Source organism: Sus scrofa, chromosome 5 (assembly GCF_000003025.6).
Source record: "Sus scrofa isolate TJ Tabasco breed Duroc chromosome 5, Sscrofa11.1, whole genome shotgun sequence".
Classification (NCBI taxonomy): domain Eukaryota; kingdom Metazoa; phylum Chordata; class Mammalia; order Artiodactyla; family Suidae; genus Sus; species Sus scrofa.
The window spans coordinates 27,228,117-27,248,631 of record NC_010447.5 but is presented as its reverse complement, the minus strand read 5'-3'; the positions used below and the strand labels follow the sequence as shown (position 1 = coordinate 27,248,631).

The following is a 20,515-nucleotide window of genomic DNA, read 5'->3' as shown; positions in this document are numbered from 1 at the left end:
GCTACAAGCACCTGAGAGCTCCAATAACTTCTGTTGCATACAGCAAGGACACAATTATGAATATACATGTTATACTGGTTGTCCGGTAAAAGGCAAAAAATCCCTTTCCCTCTGGGAGAAGGTATGGGTTTTCTGCCCATTTCTTGAATGATATGTGTTTAAAAAAAAATTTTTTTTAATGTAGCATCCACCAGTTACCATGTGCCCAGGATGGTTCTTTACAACACTCCTTTTTAAAATTCTAATGAACAACTCTGTGTTACAGATGAGAAAGTCAAAACAGGTTAATTAACCCAAGGTCACACATCTAGTCACATGATGGAATTGAATCTAGGAAGTCTTGCCCCAAACTTTGGGCTGTTAACCACTAAGCTACTACAAATCAGTAGCTTAGTAGTCTTGCCCCAAACTTTGGGCTGTTAACCACTTAAAAACAAACTGCAAATCAGTAAGGTGTTTTAAACTCTCCTGGACCAATACTAAAAAACCCAGTGCAGCTTTGGAGGTCACAGTCATTAGATAAATCTTTTCAGAGTATTTGAAGTTCTCTGTTATGTTCAAGTGCTTTTGTCCCAATGCCCAGTTATAGAAATAGCAATTGTCTAAAAAGCATTTCCAATTGATTTCAGTAAGACTTGGATTTTAATGAAGTACCAATCTTTTTTATAAAAAGTGAATCTAGCATGGTATGGAAGAAAACTGCTTTTGAAATGAGATGCTTATTCACAGACTTTAGCTGTGACTCTAGGTAAGTCACTCCACCCTCTAAACCTTGACTGCCAACTCTGTAAAATGATTGTAATACCTTCCTTGCAGGAACTGCTGTAAGAATTAAAAGGAATAATATAAGCAAAGCCCTAGCTAACACATCCTAGGTCCTCCAGAAATTATTAAAATTAGAAAATAGAAAAGTGTTACAACTACACTTGACTTCTAAAAATACTGTGGAGGAATTTTTCAATATATACATTCATTATAAAACTCAGGTTTTCAAAAAAGAAACTGTCTTTGAGAAGTGGAGGAGTGGTCAGGTATTGCTATAGATAGGCAGTTTCAAAATTAACCTTGCTAAATTAAGAATAAATAGGAATGCTCATAAAACAAAAGAGATAATTAAGAGAGTCTACCTAATCCACAAGAGGATTGTGTTTTTCACTTGACCTAAAATTTTTACACAAAGTTCCAAATCTTTCTTTCCAAACTGCTGAGATGTTTCATAATGTCCCTCTTACTGTATATTCTTTTTTTTTCATTTTATATATTAATACTTTCAACAGAGGTCTCAAAAATACATCTTCATTACTGTATTTTATAAAAGTATTTCCAAATTGGTACAAATATTTGATTACTGAACGAAGTCTTTAAAACAGAGTCAGTGATGTGGGATGTCGCCAAAGTGTTGAACCCAGTGGGAATGAGGAAGCAAAGTATATTAAAGGAGTAAATGAATCATTTATCAGATTTGAAAATCAATTCTCAAAATGGTTATGACTTTAAGTTACACTAAGAAAACTCATACTGCTGGAATATAATTAAAAACCATGCTGAGCGGCAACTGTAAAGAACAGGATCTATGTAATCACAGCTATAACTATACAGTTCTTGTGAAAAATCTATCCTAGGCCACAAAGGAAATTTGGGTTTGAGGCCAAGAGACTTTCATGACTATAATACATAACTGATACATCTCAACAACATAAAAATTGTGAGAAAGTGTAACAACAGCAGTATTACTTTCAAGAACTGTGTTGGGAGCTAAAAAAGAATCTCACAAAATTAGATAAATATATCCAGTCTGACATAAACACCATATGGCAACTGCCTTAAGAGACAGGAGTTGTATGTTATGTGTTAAAATTATGACACAGAGGTAGTAAAGGCTGGAAAGCAAATTCAATTTGCACGGTTGGGGCTGAAGTCTAATATTTTATTTTTCTAGATAAAAAGAATATGATTGCAGCATTATAGTTTTGGAATTTTTCTCCCATCTAGTTAAACTTCACAGAAAGAGCAGTTGGTATTATATTGCAATAGTTTCCCAAATAATGGCATGGTTTAGCAGATCTTCCCTGGTTGTACTATTTAACTGAACGTTAGTTTAAAATAAAATTTAATATAACCACACTTGCAGCAACTAAAAATGATCTCAAAATTCAAGGGTACAATAGTTTCTTTTTTCCTTTCTGAGGTGCTAGAATCAATTAAGAAGGTTTCAACTGACCTCTGTGTCGCTGTAAGTACCAAGTACATGAATAGCAAATACACCCAACAAAGACTTGGAGAAGAAGAATATAACATTCTAGGTCTTCTATCAAAGAAGACTGCTTTTAACAGAAAAATGAAAACAGCTGAAACACATGGGCAATATGCTGCCTCAAGTCCTCCTTGAAAATAGGCACCATGCAAATATTATACATTAATACATAATATTTAGATAACATAAATATAAAATAGTTCACAGTATCTGCCTCCAAAAACAAATTAAAAAACCCTTTCCTCCTCCTGAAGGGGGGGGAAAAAAAAAAAAAACTTCAAAAACAAAAACTCATGTAAACAGACTATTAAAGACTCTCTTTTGAGAAAAGTGGTATAGTCTTTCTATCCACATAAAAGACAAGACTGTTCCAAGTTTAGCTACTGAATTCATCATATTTATAGCAATCTCATTTTGTGAGCATCCTGGCTGCTGAATCCTGTGGACTGAGAAAGACAGTAGGAGCTATAGCCACAAATTATTTCAACTTGTTCAGCTATTTGTAATAGCAGGGGGACTTCACGTTTGTAAATAAGCAACAGTGGCCAAAGAAGAAGGTATTTCCAGAGACTTGTTTAATAGAATGGCAGTGGTTCTACCACTAATAGCTGTTTCTTCTGAACAGGTATAGTGAAGTTAGAGGAAAGGCTGGAAAAGAGGAAGAGAACGAAAGAGAAATGAAAGGAAAAAAATAGAAAAATTAAGGGAAAGCCTAAGAAAGGGAATAAACACATAATTTCTTAAGAGAGAGAAGGGAAGAAAATGATGCAGGAAAAAATATATAGCCAAAGGTCTCAATTAATTGTAATAAATTTATCAAACAACTTCAATAGTTATCCTAAGAAGGTCATTATGAAATCAATTCAAAATTCAAACTATGATTTCCCTAAAGAATGAGTAAGTAATTCATTGATTATTGTCTCTGTTTTAGAGATAACAGATACTTTGAAAAGTTAACATGATTGGAGTTCCCGTTGTGGCTCAGTAGAAACAAATTCTGACTAGTATCCATGAGGACTCCAGTTTGATCCCTGTCCTAGCTTAGTGGGTTAAGGGTCTGGCATTACTGTGAGCTGTGATGTAGGTTGTAGACACAGCTTGGATCCGGAGTTGCTGTGGCTGTGGCGTAGGCCTGCAGCTACAGCTCCAATCTGACCCCTAGCCTAGAAGCCTCCATATGCCACGGTGCAGCCCCAAAAAGTCAAGGAGAAAAAAGAAGAGAGAAGTGAAAAGAGAAAAGAAAAGTTAACATCCTTGAAGTTGAGTAAGAGGAAGGGCCTCAGGTCCTCACTGCCTGACAATTAGTCAGGATTACTAAGATTGTTTAGATTCTCAAAAGGATCACAACTCAATCCCTTAACAAGAGCCAAAACTGCTAATGCATTCTAAATTTCTAGATTTATAAGAAAGTGATATTTAACTCCTCTGGAATAGTTTTTTATATAAGACACAAAGGCATAACTTTCTTTCCCAATCTATAAAAACTCTTCACTCAAACTGAAAGCACCAGTCCACTTGCCAGAGATTTAAAAAGATTTAATTCAAGTGATTTTGAAACATTAAAAACTGCTTTCCCATTGTATATAAATTGGAAACTCACCATGGGGTATGAACTCCTGGTTCTTCTCACAAATGATTAAAAAAAAAAAGCATAATTCACTCTAATAATTTAGATAAATACGACCCTGGAACACTAAGCATAGTAAAATGTTGTTGTTTACACAAGATCAGCGTTATCTGCCAAAACGGTCAAACCAGAGAAGTGGAAATCTAAAGAACATACTAGGCTGCTGGCAATGCTTTCATGAGACCATTTTTATCTACATTTGTGTTAGTTTTCTATTAAAAAAAAATAATCCACAATATTCTCTGCTTCGACATTAATTCCAGAGGCTCGTAAATTTCCACTATTAATATCTATAGCAATCACAGGTAGGTGGGTTCCTGAAAGAATTCTGCCTTGGCTAGAAAGACATCACATCACCTACAGCAGGCTCAAAGATTTGGTTGCCTGCCTGAATTGTTCTATATATGGGAAGAATATAGTAGTCTTATATAATAACTACACTGCCATCCATTAACACAAATGTAATAATGATAATCTCATTAATATTTTCATTATATTAATGAAATATATTATTGTTTCATTCTCTGTTTCTTGACTGACCCTTCGGCCCAATGGTTACTTAGGGCTAGAGATACCAAATTGTGATAATAAAATACTCTCTGGTGACACTGAGAAAGGACAAATAACTTGAGTTATTGGCCAGCTACAGAATTAAATGAACTGAATGTTATTCATCAGAATAAAATATGTATGCTAAATTGTTCCTATCTTCCTTCTGGAACTACATGTAATTTAAATAATATAGCTAGAGTTGAATCAATATATGGGGGAAAACAGGTAAGAAACAACATAGCTATTAATATAATAAAATATAAAATGAAAGCAAATGAAGAGTTCCCATCTTGGTTCAGTGGTTAATGAATCTGACTAGCATCCATGAGGATGCAGGTTTGATCCCTGGCCTTGCTCAGCGGGTTAAGGACCTGGCATTGTTGTGAGCTGTGGTGTAGGTGGCAGACAAGGCTCAGATCCTGTGTGGCTGTGGCTGTGGCTTAGGCAGGCAGCTACAGCTCCGATTTGACCCCTAGCCTGGGAACCTCCATATGCTGCGGGTGAGGCCCTAAAAAAAAAAAAGAAAAAATGAAAGCAAGTGAAAAGTGGTTCACTCTAAGCCAGACCTTCATGCATTTTTTTCTTTTGGCACCTAGCAAGCTCCTAATATATAAATGCTATGAATGTATATAATAAAACTAACAAAAAACTTTAAAACTAGTTATAAAGATATATTAAATAAAAAACTACAACATGACCTATTCTTTTTGGCAATAGTAACATTACATTAGTAAGTTATTTAAGTTGAAAATTAGTTTGTTTCCTTTATGATGGAAAAATAGTCTGAAAAGGACTTTAATCCACCTCTCTGCATATGCAGCTGTAGGGCAATCTATGTAAGACAGGCACTGTCAGTGACAAAAAATGACTACATGAGGCTCAAAACTCATTGTATTTATGTATTTACTTACTTACTTAATTTATTTTTCTTTTATAGCTGTACCCACGGCATATGGAAGTTTCTGGGCCAGGGACTGAATCCAAGCTGCAACTGCAGCCTACACCACAGCTGCAGCAATACTGGATCTTTAACCCACTGTGCCACAGTGGGAACTCCTAACTCAGTGTATTATACTATGTATCTCAAATGGCATTATTACCATGGTTTCAAAGACTAGTCATAGTCTCAAATATGCCATAAAATGGTCTTAGCTTTGGAAGCTTCCTTTTTGAATCTCACAGCATCCAGTAATCTCACATGGCCTAGTTCTTCTAGTTACTAAAGAAGGGAATTCATACCAACAAGAGAAGGGCAATGTGCTAACCTCTCCAGGCATCAGAATTTATTTTAGAAAATGCAGACTTGACTCAAGGGAATTAACTGCTAGTGATGATTCCTGGGGCTAGCAGGAGATATTCTAGGAGGAAAAACCTGTCAAAGTATACTATGAAGGGGGCAGACAACTTTGCTTGTTACTAAGACTGGCAATGATTACCATGTTACATGGTATTTACACATTCGCCACATTTATGTTTTGTTATCTGTAAAGTATGGTCCTAGTATTGAAAACTAATACAATATTAGCTAAAGTTATTCAGTTTATATAAATATTCACTGCATACCCTTGACTCACATTTAATTCTTACTAGAGAATAATTACTCTGATTGCAACTGATCTGTTGTTTCCCAAGAACAGACATATTTTTTTTACTTCATGTAAATTCATGCCAATATTTTTAACGTGTTATTGAACTGGAATTTTTACTCTATTTCAATACTTTATCAGTAATATGTAGATTTTTCTAATCCCCAGTTTATCATGGCCAAATAAATACACAGGTTGAATTTCTTTTTTTTACAACTTTCTTTAAGGAAAATGCTAAAGATAGAATCTAGGAAATGCCATATTATACCTTAATTTTAGGTGAAATTATAAAATAGAAATTCATTAATTCATGTAAATAAAATAATACCCTCTCAAAAAAAGATCTTACCATATGTTTACAGAAAATAGTGCAAATTAAATACACAATTACAGCAGCCTCAAAACTGTATACATTACTCAATTCTAATATCCTCTCATATTTTTGTAATTATTCTGGAGAGGCTAAAATTTATAAATTCTATTAAAATCAAAGGCCTTCCTGAGGTTCCCTTGTGGTGTAGTGGGTGAGGAATCCAGTGTTGTCACTCACTGTAGTGGCTTGAGTTGTAGCTGTGGTGCTGGTTCAGTCACCTGGCCCAGGAACTTCCATATGCCATGGGCACAGCGGAAAACAACAACAACAAAAGCCTCCTAGAACACTAAAATAGTATTAAGACCATTATGATTTTTTTATGAATAATCATTGTTTTAAACATCTTTGAGTCTTGACATAATTAGGAAAATTTAAGTCAAGAAAAATATGATAATACCATAATCTATTAGAGAAAAAATACGGTAGCTAGGGCAGTCAGTTTTTTAAGAAACACGTTAATGTACTCAAGAGCACTTTTCTTCTTCACTAAGATAGGAAAATGAAACAAAATTAGCATTTTACTCCATGACAGAAAGTTTACTGCATTTCTAAATGCTTCACTATCTCCAAAAATACACTTCTCATTGTTTTAGAATACACACATATTTTATATTTGTGGGTTACCATAATAATTTTCTTCTTGAAAATATATTACAAAATGAAGCACTGAAATGAACAAAACCTCACAGCAAAATTTTAGGAAATCTGAAATCATCTTACCTGGGTTATATTTCAAAGACAGTGATAAGTGTTGTTAGTGGGGGAAAAAAATAAGTAGAAATATAAAATACGAAAAGTCTTTAAAATCAAGACAGCAAATATAAAAAGATGTACTTATGTGAAATCTGGGAAAGATATTTAAAGAAATGAGGTATGATGGAGTCATAGTGCTACAATATATTAAGTTAATGACCTATACTTCAAAATTGCAAAATCAGCAAATCATATACTATCTGCTCTGCTGTGTTCACATGACCTTCCTGGTCAGATGTTTAATAGTCACTAGTAAATACATTTAAAATAGACATTAAGCTAACCGCGTGATCATATGGTGAGCATATCTGCCACTTAAGAAGGCAAATTATAAGTAAAAATGTAAGCAAACAATTTTGTATTAACAATAAATACAGCTTCAAGCATTTAACATTATCAATATTTTTAAAAATTTAAATAATAAATGCAACTGTTTTATACAGAACTGTACCATTTATTATACACACAAGTATATCAGTTCCCTTTGTTTACAAAGGCTGGTTATAGACAATATGGAATGTTACAGTACCATCTTGCATAAAATTTTAGTACAATTTTGTACTAGAAAAAGGGCGCAAAAAGACCAGCCTAATAAATCTGACTAAAGGAAATATCTTTTCTTTCTTTTTAAAAAGTACATCATTAACACATTTACCACAAACTGTACATAAGCTCACTTTTAAATCACCAACTGAAGATATGGTAGCAGGTATGCTGTGGTATTAACCATCTCTCTCATCAGTTTAATTTATTAAAGGCTTATACTGCTACTCATTCAGGAGCCTTTGTTGACATGTAAGACTGTAGTATGAATTACTTAACTCAGGTAAGTAAAATTTAAAGGAGGCCAACAACAGCTGCCAAGAATTATTTGTTGTAAGAAATGTCCTTCTCATAGAAAACTCACTGATGAGTTACATTCTTCAGTTATCTTCCTTCTTTAAATGTATTGTAGCTGGTCAAGATTCTCCATTTTGAACTTTGGATGCTGGTGGTTGCATGAAATCCTTAAAAGGAACTAGTGCCTCTTTAAGTGCAGAGCAGACTTCTGAGGATGAGCAGGTGATACATTCTACTAAAGTTGGGTATAAGGCAATTACTTGTGCCCAGGTATTTCCATCAACTGTAATGCAAAAAGAAGTAGACTGAAATAGTAGATTATCCAGTTAGCATAAACACAATGCAAAGAAAAGAAATTCTAAAATATGGAGAATCCACAAGCTTACACTTTTTCTTTCTTTTAAAACTTGGAATACTTCCTGCAATATTTAATAACGTATGAGGGAAAAATATATGATCAGTGTGCAAGAGTCACAACAAATTCGATAAAGTACCAACGAATTTGATAAAGTACATTTTAAATGATACTTCGATTTGTGAAGACCTTGAAAGCTAACAAAATAACTTAGAATAATTCAAGTCTTTGTCATTTTCATTATAATAACCAGAAAAGAAAATGTACTTTGCAAGAATTAGAAAATAATTCAGTTTTTATGCAATTGCATTTTCCCAGTAATATCCTTAACATCAATTTTAACTTTAAATGACTGCATATAGACCCATTCTTCCCTTATACTGTTTGCTAATCTTTAATGTATACGACTAGATTTAAGCTGTAGTGAGCAGAGACATTTCTGCCTTAACCATCACTACTATGAACAACTAGGATTTTTAAATGCTATTTGGTGAATGGACAAAATGTTAAGTTCCTTATACTCTGAGATCACATATTACATTTCTATTTTCCTATATGTGCTATGCGTATTTTTGAGAGCACAATACACAATAAAACCTGATGACAGCTTTTTCGTAGACAGTCTATGAATACGGCACTTAGTGGAACAAATCTCAAATCTGGGAGACAGTGTAGAATAAAAGAAAGAATACTAGACTATACATAAGCAACTCTGATTCTATATTTTTCACTCCAATTTACTGAGTGTCAACTAAAAGTCTAAAAACTGGAGTTCCCATTGTGGTTCAGTGGGTTAAAAACCCAACTAGTATCCATGAGGATGCCAGCTCAATCCCTAGTCTCACTCAGTGTGTTAAGGATCTAGCACTGCTGTAGGCTGCAGATGCAGCTTGGATCCTGCATTGCTTTGGCTGTGTCATAGGCCAGCAGCTGCAGCTCCAATTCAACCCCTAGCCCAGGAGCTTCCATATGCCGTACATGCAGCCCTAAAAAGAAAATTCTCAAAACCTTTTTGAAATAAGGTACTGCTGGGTGTCCCTGATAAAATCATGTAATGATTAATGATGCTCAATGCCATTAATTATTAGGAAAATGTAAATCAAAACTACAATGAGTATACTTAATAGAATGGCTACAAGGAAAAAAAAAAGCAACAACCAGAAAACAAGTGTATGTGGGGATGTGGAGAAAACAGCCCTTGTTCACTGCTGGTAGGAATGTAAAATGGTACAGCCACTGAAGGAAATAGAATGGTGGCTCCTCAAAAAATAAAAAATTGGAGTTCCCACTGTGGCACAGAAGGTTAAGAATCCTACTTCAGGAGTTCCCGTCATGGCGCAGTGGTTAACGAATTCGACTAGGAACCATGAGGTTGTGGGTTCGGTCCCTGCCCTTGCTCAGTGGGCTAAGGATCCGGTGTTGCCGTGAGCTGTGGTGTAGGTTGCAGACGTGGCTCGGATCCTGCGTTGCTGTGGCTCTGGTGTAGGCCAGTGGCTGTAGCTCCGATTGGACCCCTAGCCTGGGAACTCCATATGCCACGAGAGCGGCTGAAGAAAATGGCAAAAAGACAAAAAAAAAGAATCCTAATTCAGGCTCAGGTTGCTGCGGAGGAGTGGTTTTGTTACCTAGCCCAGAGAAGCCGGTTAAAGGATCCATTTTGCTGAAGCTGTGGCTCATATTGAATCTCTGGCCTGGGAGCATTCCATATGGTGCTATCATAAGAAATAGATAAATAAATAAATAATAGAATTTACCTGTAACTCAACTAGAAAAAAAATAGAATTTATATGATCCAGGAATTCCACTTGTGGGTACATATCCAAAAGAATTAAAAGCAAGGTCTGTACACATATGTTCACAGAAGCATTATGTACAGTAGCTACTACATAGAAGAAACCCAAGTGTCCACCAATGGATGGACAGATATAGAGACATATACACACACAAGAGATTATTATTTGGCCTCACAAAAGAAGGGAATTCTGCAACATACTAAAATATGAATGAACTTAACAACATCAGTTAAGTGAAATAAGCCAGTCACAAAAAGGGCAAATACTCTATATTTCAATGTATATGAGGTACTCAGAGTAGTCAAAGTCACACAGATAGAAAGTAGAATGGTAGTTACCAGGGGATAAGAGAAGTAGGAAATGGGAGTTTCTGTTTAGAGTTTCAGTTACAAGATGAAGAGCATTAGACATGGATGGTGGTGATGGTTGCCAACACTGTGAATGTATTTATTAATACCACTAAAAAAATGGTTATGATAGTAAGTTTTATTATATGTATAATCACAATAATTTTTTGGGAAAAAGATTGCAGAGATTGAAAGCTATCTACATTGGCCCAGACAATCAACCGACCAAACTTAGTCTTGGTTTATTATAAGAAAATATAAAAATATATTATCTTAAATAACATCTTAAATTCAGGGACACATTCAAATCTCTTAAAATAAATTATGTTTTAAAAATTAACCAGGGAGTTCCCGTTGTGGCTCAGTGGTTATGAACCTGACTAGTATCCATGAGGATGTGGGTTTGATCCCTGGCCTTGCTCCGTGGGTTAAGGATACAGCGTTGCCGTGACCTGTGGTGATGGTCACAGATGCAGCTCAGATCCAGAGTAGCTATGGCTCTGGTGTAGGCCAGCAACTGCAGCACTGATTCGACTTCTAGCTTGGGAACCTCGCCATGTCATGGGTGTGGCCCTAAAAAGACAAAAAATAAAAATAAAAAATAAAAAAATAAAAACTAACCATAGATTTTCATGGTCACTTTGGACTTAGCCATCAAAACAATGAAAAGGCAGAATTCCCATTGTGGCTCAGTGGTAAGGAACCCGACTAGTATCCATGAGGAAACGGGTTTGATCCCTGGCCTCGCTCTGAGGTCGCAGATGAGGCTCAGATATGGTGTGGCTTTGGCTGTGGCACAGGCTGGCAGCTGTAGCTCCGATTCAATCCCTAGCCTGGAAACTTCCATATGCTGCAGGGGTGGCCCTAAAAAGACAAAAACAAACAAACAAAAAAGCTATATGAAAAAGCTGTATGTATTGAGTATGGAAGTATCACCATGGTATTTTAGGAAGTGGAAAAAATGAAGTATATTCAGAACAGTAGGTATAACTTGGAGCTATTGTGCATATTTGTTCATGTTAAAAACTGGGGGTGTACTGGAGCACAGCTGACTTTTGAACAACACAGATCTGAACTGCATGGGTCTGCTTATACACAGATTTTTTCCAAAAGTCAACACTGAAGCACTGCACAATCCCTGGATGATAGAGTCCAAGGATACAGAACCCCAGATACAGAAGAACCATCTAGGTTATAAATGGATTTTTGACTGCTTGGAAGGCTGACATCAGTGATCCCCGAGTTGTTCACGGGCCAACTATATATATTTTTTGTACTTACATAAAAAACTTAGGGAAGGACCCACAAGCTAATAAAAATGGTTGACTATGGTAAGGTGAGAGAGCTGGGCAGATGTAGAACAGGGGAATGACCATCTCAAAACATTTCCCTAGGAGTTCCCTGGTCGCCTAGTGGATAAAGACTTGGTATTGCCACTGCTGTGGCATGGGTTTGATCCCTGCCCTGAGAACTTCCACATGCTGCAGGCATGGCCAAAAAAAAACCCATAAAAAACAAAAACCCACTGGAGTTCCTGTCGTGGCACAGTGGTTAACGAATCCAACTAGGAACCATGAGGTTGCGGGTTCAATCCCTGGCCTCAAAGCTCAGTGGGTTAATGATCCAGCGTTGCTGTGAGCTGTGGTGTAGGTTGCAGACGAGGCTTGGATCCTGCATTGCTGTGGCTCTGGTATAGGCCAGCGGCTACAGCTCTGATTGGACCCCTAGCCTGGGAACCTCCATATTCCGCAGGAAGCAGCCCTAGAAAAGGCAAAAAGATTAAAAAAAAAAAAAAAAAAAAAGAAAAGGAAAAAACCCACCACAAAAAACCCAAACTTTTCCCCGCACATATTTCTATAATTTTGAATTTTTGAACCATGTGTATGTTTACTACTACTCAAAATTTTAATTAACAATCAAGTAAAATGATAAAAAACAAGATTCCTCAAAACTAAAGATAGGTTCAACAAATGCCTCCTCTCCCACCAGAAAACCCTAAAACAAATAGCAAACATTCTAAACAAATGGTTGGGTTTAGGCTGGTTCCAAAACTTACAGCCATCTCCTTGAATTAATTTGGTACTGGCTACAAGTCGTCCAACATATTTTTACTGGGAAGATCTGGATTTCTCTAAGTTGCTTCTTTTTTTCTGTTTCTTAGTGACGATTATCACACCATTTTCATACATTATTATATCATCATCATTTATGATTACATTTAGTTTAAATCTTCACTTTATATGCCCAGAGGCATATATTCATACTTTCTAAAACAATTTTTTTTTTTCTTTTTAAGGCTGCACCTGTGGTATATGGAAGTTCCCAGGCTAGGGGCCCCTGGAGCTGCAGCTACCAACCTACATCACAGCCACAGCAATGCCGGATCTAAGCCATGCCTGCGACCTACAGCACAGCTCAGTGAGCAAGCTCAGGGATTGAACCCGTATGCTCACGTATATTAGTTGCGTTTGTTACCACTGAGCTGCAATGGGAACTCCCTCTTGTAAACGATTTTTAACACAATTTAGTTAGATCATCTATCATTACTCCACTGCCCTATCCATGGCGCAATGACTTTGTAAAAAAAGGTTACTGAGTTTTCCTTCCCTTTTCTTCCTTTATACAACTTCTAGTTACATTACTGACAGCCATATAAAGACCATAAAAAGTAATGCAAGTCTATGTACTGATATATATTTCTGTATTTAATATATCTATAGCAATAACATGAAAAATTGGGAATTTCCTATTTAGTTTTTAAGTATATTTCTAGGAATCAAATTCTATCCTGTGATCTAATGAAGATTAGATTTCTGGTCTCTAGGAAGTTAACACATGGTTTCCCTCTATGAAAAGTCAACTGAAACATTTTATTAAGATAACTCAAATTTGAACTTGATGGGATAAATTAAGAAGACTCTTCTAAGATTATTCTTAGAAATTTTAGCCCTTCTTTTAGGTTGAATACACATTAGTCTACTGCCTCTTAATATTTAGTATAATACTCACCCTTCCAGGCCAAAGTAATAATCAGTGAATTTTGAAAACAGAAAAATATGTGTAATTATATAACAACTGACAGGAACAAATATCTTGTGACTCATTTATTAGGAACCTGCTTTTTTCTTAGGTAGTAAAAGTAATGCTGCTTAAAGCACCAATCTGCTAGGATGTTTGTACCAGAATATAAATGAACACATTTCCTTCTATAACAAAGTCTTGTTTCATAAATAAACAGTTCAGTCAGCTGAACCATTGTGCATAGTGACACAACTGACTTATACTCTGATGCCAGCCTTTTATCTTGTCCTGGGCCAGTGACAAATTCTTAAGACCAGTGGCTGGTCCAAAACAACCACACTGTGAGTAGTAATGTTGCGAAGGATTCAAGATAGATTAAAACATGACCCAAAAAGCCTCTCAAGAAGTTTACGTTAAAGGGAATGAATCATGTACATGTATAACTGTAATACAAATAGAAAAAGGCACACAGAAAAGAGCTCTAAGTTCACCAAAATAGGAATCACTCACCTTTAAGGAACAGAAACAGGGCTAAAAAGTGGTGTGATATCTGAACAAGGTGGATATAGGCAGGAGAATGGAATGAGCAAAGGATTGGGAATACTTGGGTAGACTGAGAATTTTGGTTTGGTGGGAGAGTAGGGTACACAAAGTCTAGTGGGAAATAAAGCATGAATAGAATGGAGTCAGTAGTGCTCTTTGTATTTGGTAGGTTATGGTAAATAAAAATATTACTTTATTTTGTTTTACTAGAATGGGAAAATGAATGATCAAAGTTGCGCTTTTGGAAAAATCATTTCTGGAATTAATGTAAAGAATGAATTGGAAAGAAATGAGTAACAGGGGAAACAAATGAGGAAGGGCTATAAAAATGATTCAGTTATTTCTACAGTTTATATCTAAATGATAAGTACAAATATAGAACAAAAGCCTCCTATAACCCCAAAAAAGTCAGTCATGTTCTATATTAAAAATATGTAAGGAGTTCCTGCTGTGGCACAGTGGGTTAAGAACCTGACTGCAGTGACTTGGGTCATTGCTGAGGCATGGGTTTGATCCCCAGCCTGGCATACTGGGTTAAGGATCCAGTGTTGCCACAGCTGTGGTGCATGTTGCAACTGCGGCTCAGATTAGATCCCTGGCCTGGGAATTTCCATATGCTGCAGGTATCCAAAAAAAAAAAAAAAAAAAAAAAAAAAAACAACTGTCTGTGTGTATAAAATAGGGAGTTCTCTTATGGTGCTATGGGTTAAAAATCTGGCATTGTCACTGAAGTAGCTTGAATCAATGCTGTGGTGTGTGTTTGATCCCTGGCCTACGAACTTCTGCATGCCATGGATGCGGCCAAATTTATATATATGTGTGTGTGTAAAATTGCCTATACATTATATATATATATAAATTATCTAGATGCAATACTTAAATTCTGACCAATTTAGTTAAAAAAAGTCAGAGAGTGAAGTCAGCATCATAGCAGTGTGAGAAGCTCCATTTGTTTCTTCCCTTCAATCCAAAAGCAGTAAAAATCCGTAACTCAACAAAAAATGTCTCTCCCAATACACCAAGGTTCTAGAGAATTCCACGCACCTGTACATAAAGGTGGATGGACTAAAACACAGAGGAGGCAGAATGAGAAAAACAGTGGAGGCAGTGCGTGCAATCCTGATCCCCAGACACAACAGGTGAGCCCACCACCTCAGAAAACCTGGTGGTAGCAGCAGAATAGGTGATGTATGTGACTCTGGGTTCTTGGCCAAAGCAGTGGTTAAGGCTACAGGGAACCAGGCAACAACAGGCCTGCAATGTCATCCTCCAGTCACGGAGGCACAAGTGACTCTGGCTCCTTTGCCCACAGCAGCAGCATCCATGAAACTGATAACCCTGGATGTGGCAAAAGCACCCAAGACTCTGGCTCCCTAGCCCATCCATCCTTTTGCCCCCCTGCAGTGGACTCAGCAGCATGGACCTAAGAGATCCTGGATGTAGTGGCAACACCTGCTATCCCACTGCTCTAACAGTGACACCAGCAGCAGGAAGGTACCCAGCAATGCCAGAAGCATGAGCAGTGATAACAAGGGCAACAAGCAACACCTCTAGCAGGGGCAGTGGACAGTGGAAAGTGTCAATCCTCAAATATAATCACAGGCAACTCAGGTAAGAAAAAAACAAAAACTTGTACTACAGTGCCATCTGCTGAAAAACAAAAGAAAGGCCTCTAATAACTAACCTGTTAAATTGTCAGAATCAGAGAAAAAAGCTTTACTAAAGAAAAAAAAAAAAAAAAAGAAGCTTTACTAAAGAAAAAAGCTGTTATTACTTCAAATATATTGGTTAGAGGAACAATCCATTAAGCACCATGAAAAACCACAGTGACATGTTACCACAAAATGAGTTATCCAGAAACTAAAATTAAAATTACACAATACTGCAATCTAACTGATACAATTCAAAACTGCCATCATAAGGAAATTCAACAGGGAGTTCCCACTGTGGCTCAATGAGTTAAGTACCGGATATACCCTCCATGAAGATGCACGTTTGATTCCTGGCCTTGCTCAGTGGTTTAATGATTTGGTATTGCTGCAAATTGCTGTGTAGGTCACAGATCTGGCTCTGATTCGGTGTTGGTGTGGCTGTGGCATGGCCTGCAGCTGGATCTCTGATTCAACCCCTAGCCAGGGAACTTCCATATGTTGCAGATGTGGCTATAATAAAGAAATAAAAAAAAAAAAAAGAAATTCAACAAGCTACAGAAAAACTCAAATAAGTACTTTGATGAGATCAGAATAAAATGAATAAACAGAAGGAATATGTTACCAAAGAAAATGAAATGCTAAAAAACAACCAAATTCTAGAGCTGAAGAACTCAGTAAGTGAGATGAAGAATGCATAAGAACATATTGGAGACAGAGTAGACCCTATGGAAGAGCAAATGAGCAAGCTCAAAGATAGAAATCAAGACATGACACAGGTAGAAGAGGAACAAGAAGATCTTAAAAAAAAAAAAAAAGGGGGGGGGGAGTTCCTATCGTGGTTCAGTGGTTAATGAATCCGACTAGGAACCATGAGGTTGCGGGTTCGATCCCTGGCCTCACTCAGTGGGTTAAGGATCTTGCATTGCTGCAAGCTGCAGCATAGGTCGTAGATGTGGCTCAGATGTGGTATTGCCCTAGCTGTGGCACAGGCCTCAGCTGCAGCTCTGATTCAACCCCTAGCCCAGGAACTTTCACATGCTACAGGTATGGCTGTAAAAAGAAAAGAACAAAAAAAAAAAAAAAAAAAAAGAAAAGAAAAGAAATATCTTTCTGAATATGTCTCCATAAGCAAGAGAAAGGAAAGCAAAAATAAATAAATGGAAGTGCATCAAACTAAAAGCTTCTGCATAGCAAAGCAAACTATCAACAAAATAAAAAGGTTACAATAACAAATGGGAGAAGATATTTGTAAATCACTAATCTGATAAGGGGTTAATATCCAAAATACATAAAAAACTCATACAACATAACAGCAAAAATAAACAACCCAACTAAAAAATGGGCAATGAATCTAAAGAGACATTTCTCCAAAGAAGACATACGGATGGACAATAGGCACATGGGAAGATTCTCAACATCACTTATTTTTAGGGAGATGCAAATCAAAACCATAATGAGATATAACCTCACACCTGTTAGGATGACTATTATCAAAAAAGGCAAGCAAATAACATACGATAGAGAGAATGTGGAGGTGACTGGGAACCCTCATACGGTATCAATGAAAATGTAAAGCTGTATAGTCATTATGAAAAACTGTACGGAGGTTACTCAAAAAATTAAGAATAAAACTACCATAAGATCCAGCAATTCCTCTTCTGGATATCTACCTGAAGATACAAAAACACTAATCTGAAAAGATATATGCATCCCTATGTTCATCACAGCATTATCTACAATAGCCAAGTTATGGAAACGAGCTAAGTGTTCATCAATGGATGAAATAACAAAGATAATACTACACACACACACACACACACACACACACACACACACATATGTGTGTGTATATAAATATATATTTACACACACACACACACACACACACACACACACAATGGAATACTACTCAGTCATAAAAGGAAATCTTGGAGTTCCTGTCATGGCGCAGTGGTTAACGAATCCAACTAGGAACCATGAGATTGCAGGTTCAATTCCTGGCCTTGCTCAGTGGGTTAAGGATCCAGCATTGCCATGAGCTGTGGTGTAGGTCGCAGACGCAGCTCGAATCCCGCGTTGCTGTGGCTCTGGCATAGGCTGTCAGCAACAGCTCCAATTCGACCCCTAGCCTGGGAAACTCCATATGCCATGGGAGCGGCCCTAGAAAAGGCAAAACGACAAAAAAAAAAAAAAAAAAAAAAAAAAAAAAAAAGGAAATCTTGCCATTTGTGACAACATGGATAGATAGACCTTGAGGGGTATTATGCTAAACAAAATAAATCCAACAGAGAAAGACATACACTATATGATTTCACTCATTTGTGAACTTTTTTTAAAAAAAATAACAAACCAAACAAAAACAAACAACAAACACAGATACAGAGAACTGAGTACTAGTCACTAGAGGGGAAGGGAGATGAAGGAAGGATGAAATGGGTAAAGGGGGACAACCGCATGGTGACGGGTAAAAACTTACAGTGGTGAGCATGCCAGTTAGTGTATACACAAGTAAAAATATAATGTTTTATGTGTGAAACATAATGTTAGAGACCAGTGTTACTTCAATAAGTAAAAATAAACCACAATGAGATTACCACCTCAAACCTGTTCAAGAATGTGTCATTAAAAAAAAAAATAACAAGTTTTAGCAAGGATGTGAAGAAAAGGGAACCCTTGTGATCTATATGGTGCAATGTAATTTAGTACAACCACTATGAAAAACAGTGTAGGAAGTTCCTCAAAAAATTGAGTAACCCCATGTCTAGACATGCATCCAAAGAAAATGGAAAAAGGATCTCAAAGAGATATATGCACCCCCATGTTCACTGCAGCATTACTCACAATAGCCAAGACAGAAACAACCAATCAATGGATGGATGGATAAAGACATGGTATGCATGTGTGTGATATACATATACACAGATACACACAAAGAAATATTATTCAACCATGAGAAAAAAGAAAATTGTGCCACCTAGGACAATGGAATGGACCTATAGGCATCATGCTAAGTGAAATATCACACAGAGAAAGACAAATACTGAATGATATTGCTTATATGAGGGATCTAGAAAAGCTGAACTCATAGAAACCCAGACAGTGGTTTCTGGGAGGGCAGGAGAAATGTTGTAATGTTGGTCAAAGAGTATAAATTTCAGGGATTAGATGATAAATTATGGAATCCAATACACAGCATGGTGATTACAGTTAATAACACTGCATTATATTCTTGACAGCTGTTAAGAGTAAATCTTAAATGTTCTCACCACAAAAAAAGCAGCAGTAATTATGTGACACGATGAAGGTGTTAGCTAACACTACCATGGTAAGCACAGTGCAATATAAAAGTCAGTCAAGTCAACGAGTTGCATACCTTCAACTTATAAATGTTATATGTCAACTACATCTCAAAGCTTAGAGTCAGCCAAATATGCTTAAAATAAAGAAAAATTTACAAAGTAGTTTTACTTAATTGACATCCCAATGAACTGGATGTGTTGCTGTCATAAGGCCCAGAGAAAAAAGTCTTATAGCTGTTATGTTCCTAAAATTCAGTTAAATTAATAATAATACAAAATATATCACAAATAAAACATAAATGTTATTAGTTTAGAATAACTGGGTTTCTAAGCACTTACCATTCTCAGGCTGAGTTTTCTTAAGTGAATCAATGAGAGTACTGACTGCTTTTAAAACAAATATGATTTCTGTTACTTGTTGCCTAAAAAATAGATGGGAAATAATTTCCATTAGGATTTTAAGATATGCCATGTGTGTTTTTTACTAAATTCTACAAATAGACATATTTTGGAAAATACTGAACATAGAACAATGTGAAATTAATGTTAGTTTTAAGTTCTTACAAAGGAAAATCATTTCATTAACATATACTTCAGGAGTTCCCGTCATGGCTCACCATGTTAAAAACCCAACTAGTATCCATGAGGATGTGGGTTTCCTGGCCTTGTTGAGTTGGTTAAGGATCCGGTGCTCCTGTGAGCTGTGATGTAGGTCATAGATGTGGCTTGGATCCTACACTGCTGTGCCCACACTGCTGTGGCTGTGGTGTAGGCTGGCAGATGCAGCTCTGATTCAACCCTTAGTCTGGGAACTTCCATATGACGCAGGTGTGGCCCTAAAAAGACTATATATATATATATATATATATATATACACACACACACACACACACACACACACACACACACACACACACAAACACTTCAATGTGCAAATAAGATTTATTTATTCTAAATATAAGTTATCAACATTAAATGGAGGGAAAAGGCAATATATACATCTAAATTTATTTGTGAGATATTTCACATAACTACTTAAAGCCAAAACATTATATATGTTTTTAAAACTTCTATAAAAGTTTTTCTTTTTTCTTTTTGACTAATTAGTAGTAAAAGAGATTTGTCAAAGCTTAAATGGAAATAAAGATTACTATTACCCCCAGCATATATTTTGTCATGCTGTTAAAAGTATTTTTAAAATTACAGTAGTCTTAACATTCTAATACAAGAAATAAGAAATATGCTCAAAATCAACCACAAGGTGACATTATTTGGAGACATCAGCGATGAAGAATGAACTTGGAGTAAAAGATCAATCAGAGTAGTTCATTTCTTTCTTCTGCAGAAACCTGGTTCTGCTCTACTCCCCCTCATTCTACTCCTGGTATGAATCTGTGTTCATGCAACAGATAAGGTTTTCCTACTACTACAACATGGTACTATTCAAGTCTCCCTTTTTAAGTATATGAGTATTTTATTGGGTTACAGTATAGTTTTTTAGAAAATAATGTAATGATACT

The 20,515-nt window shown here is 36.3% G+C and overlaps 1 protein-coding gene across 12 annotated transcripts in view; it reads right to left on the bottom strand.

The window, feature by feature from the left end:
- The window catches only part of MON2 (MON2 homolog, regulator of endosome-to-Golgi trafficking), a 120,628-nt gene continuing 102,019 nt past the window's right edge, over positions 1,907-20,515 (bottom strand). For all 12 annotated transcript variants that reach the window (XM_021091933.1, XM_021091927.1, XM_021091929.1 and 9 more), the window contains 2 exons: positions 19,335-19,417; positions 1,907-8,268 (listed from right to left, as the gene is read on the bottom strand). In XM_021091933.1, coding sequence (XP_020947592.1) covers positions 8,105-8,268; positions 19,335-19,417 — 247 coding nt within the window. In that variant the 3' untranslated portion in view covers positions 1,907-8,104. The remainder of the gene's footprint in view (positions 8,269-19,334; positions 19,418-20,515) is intronic.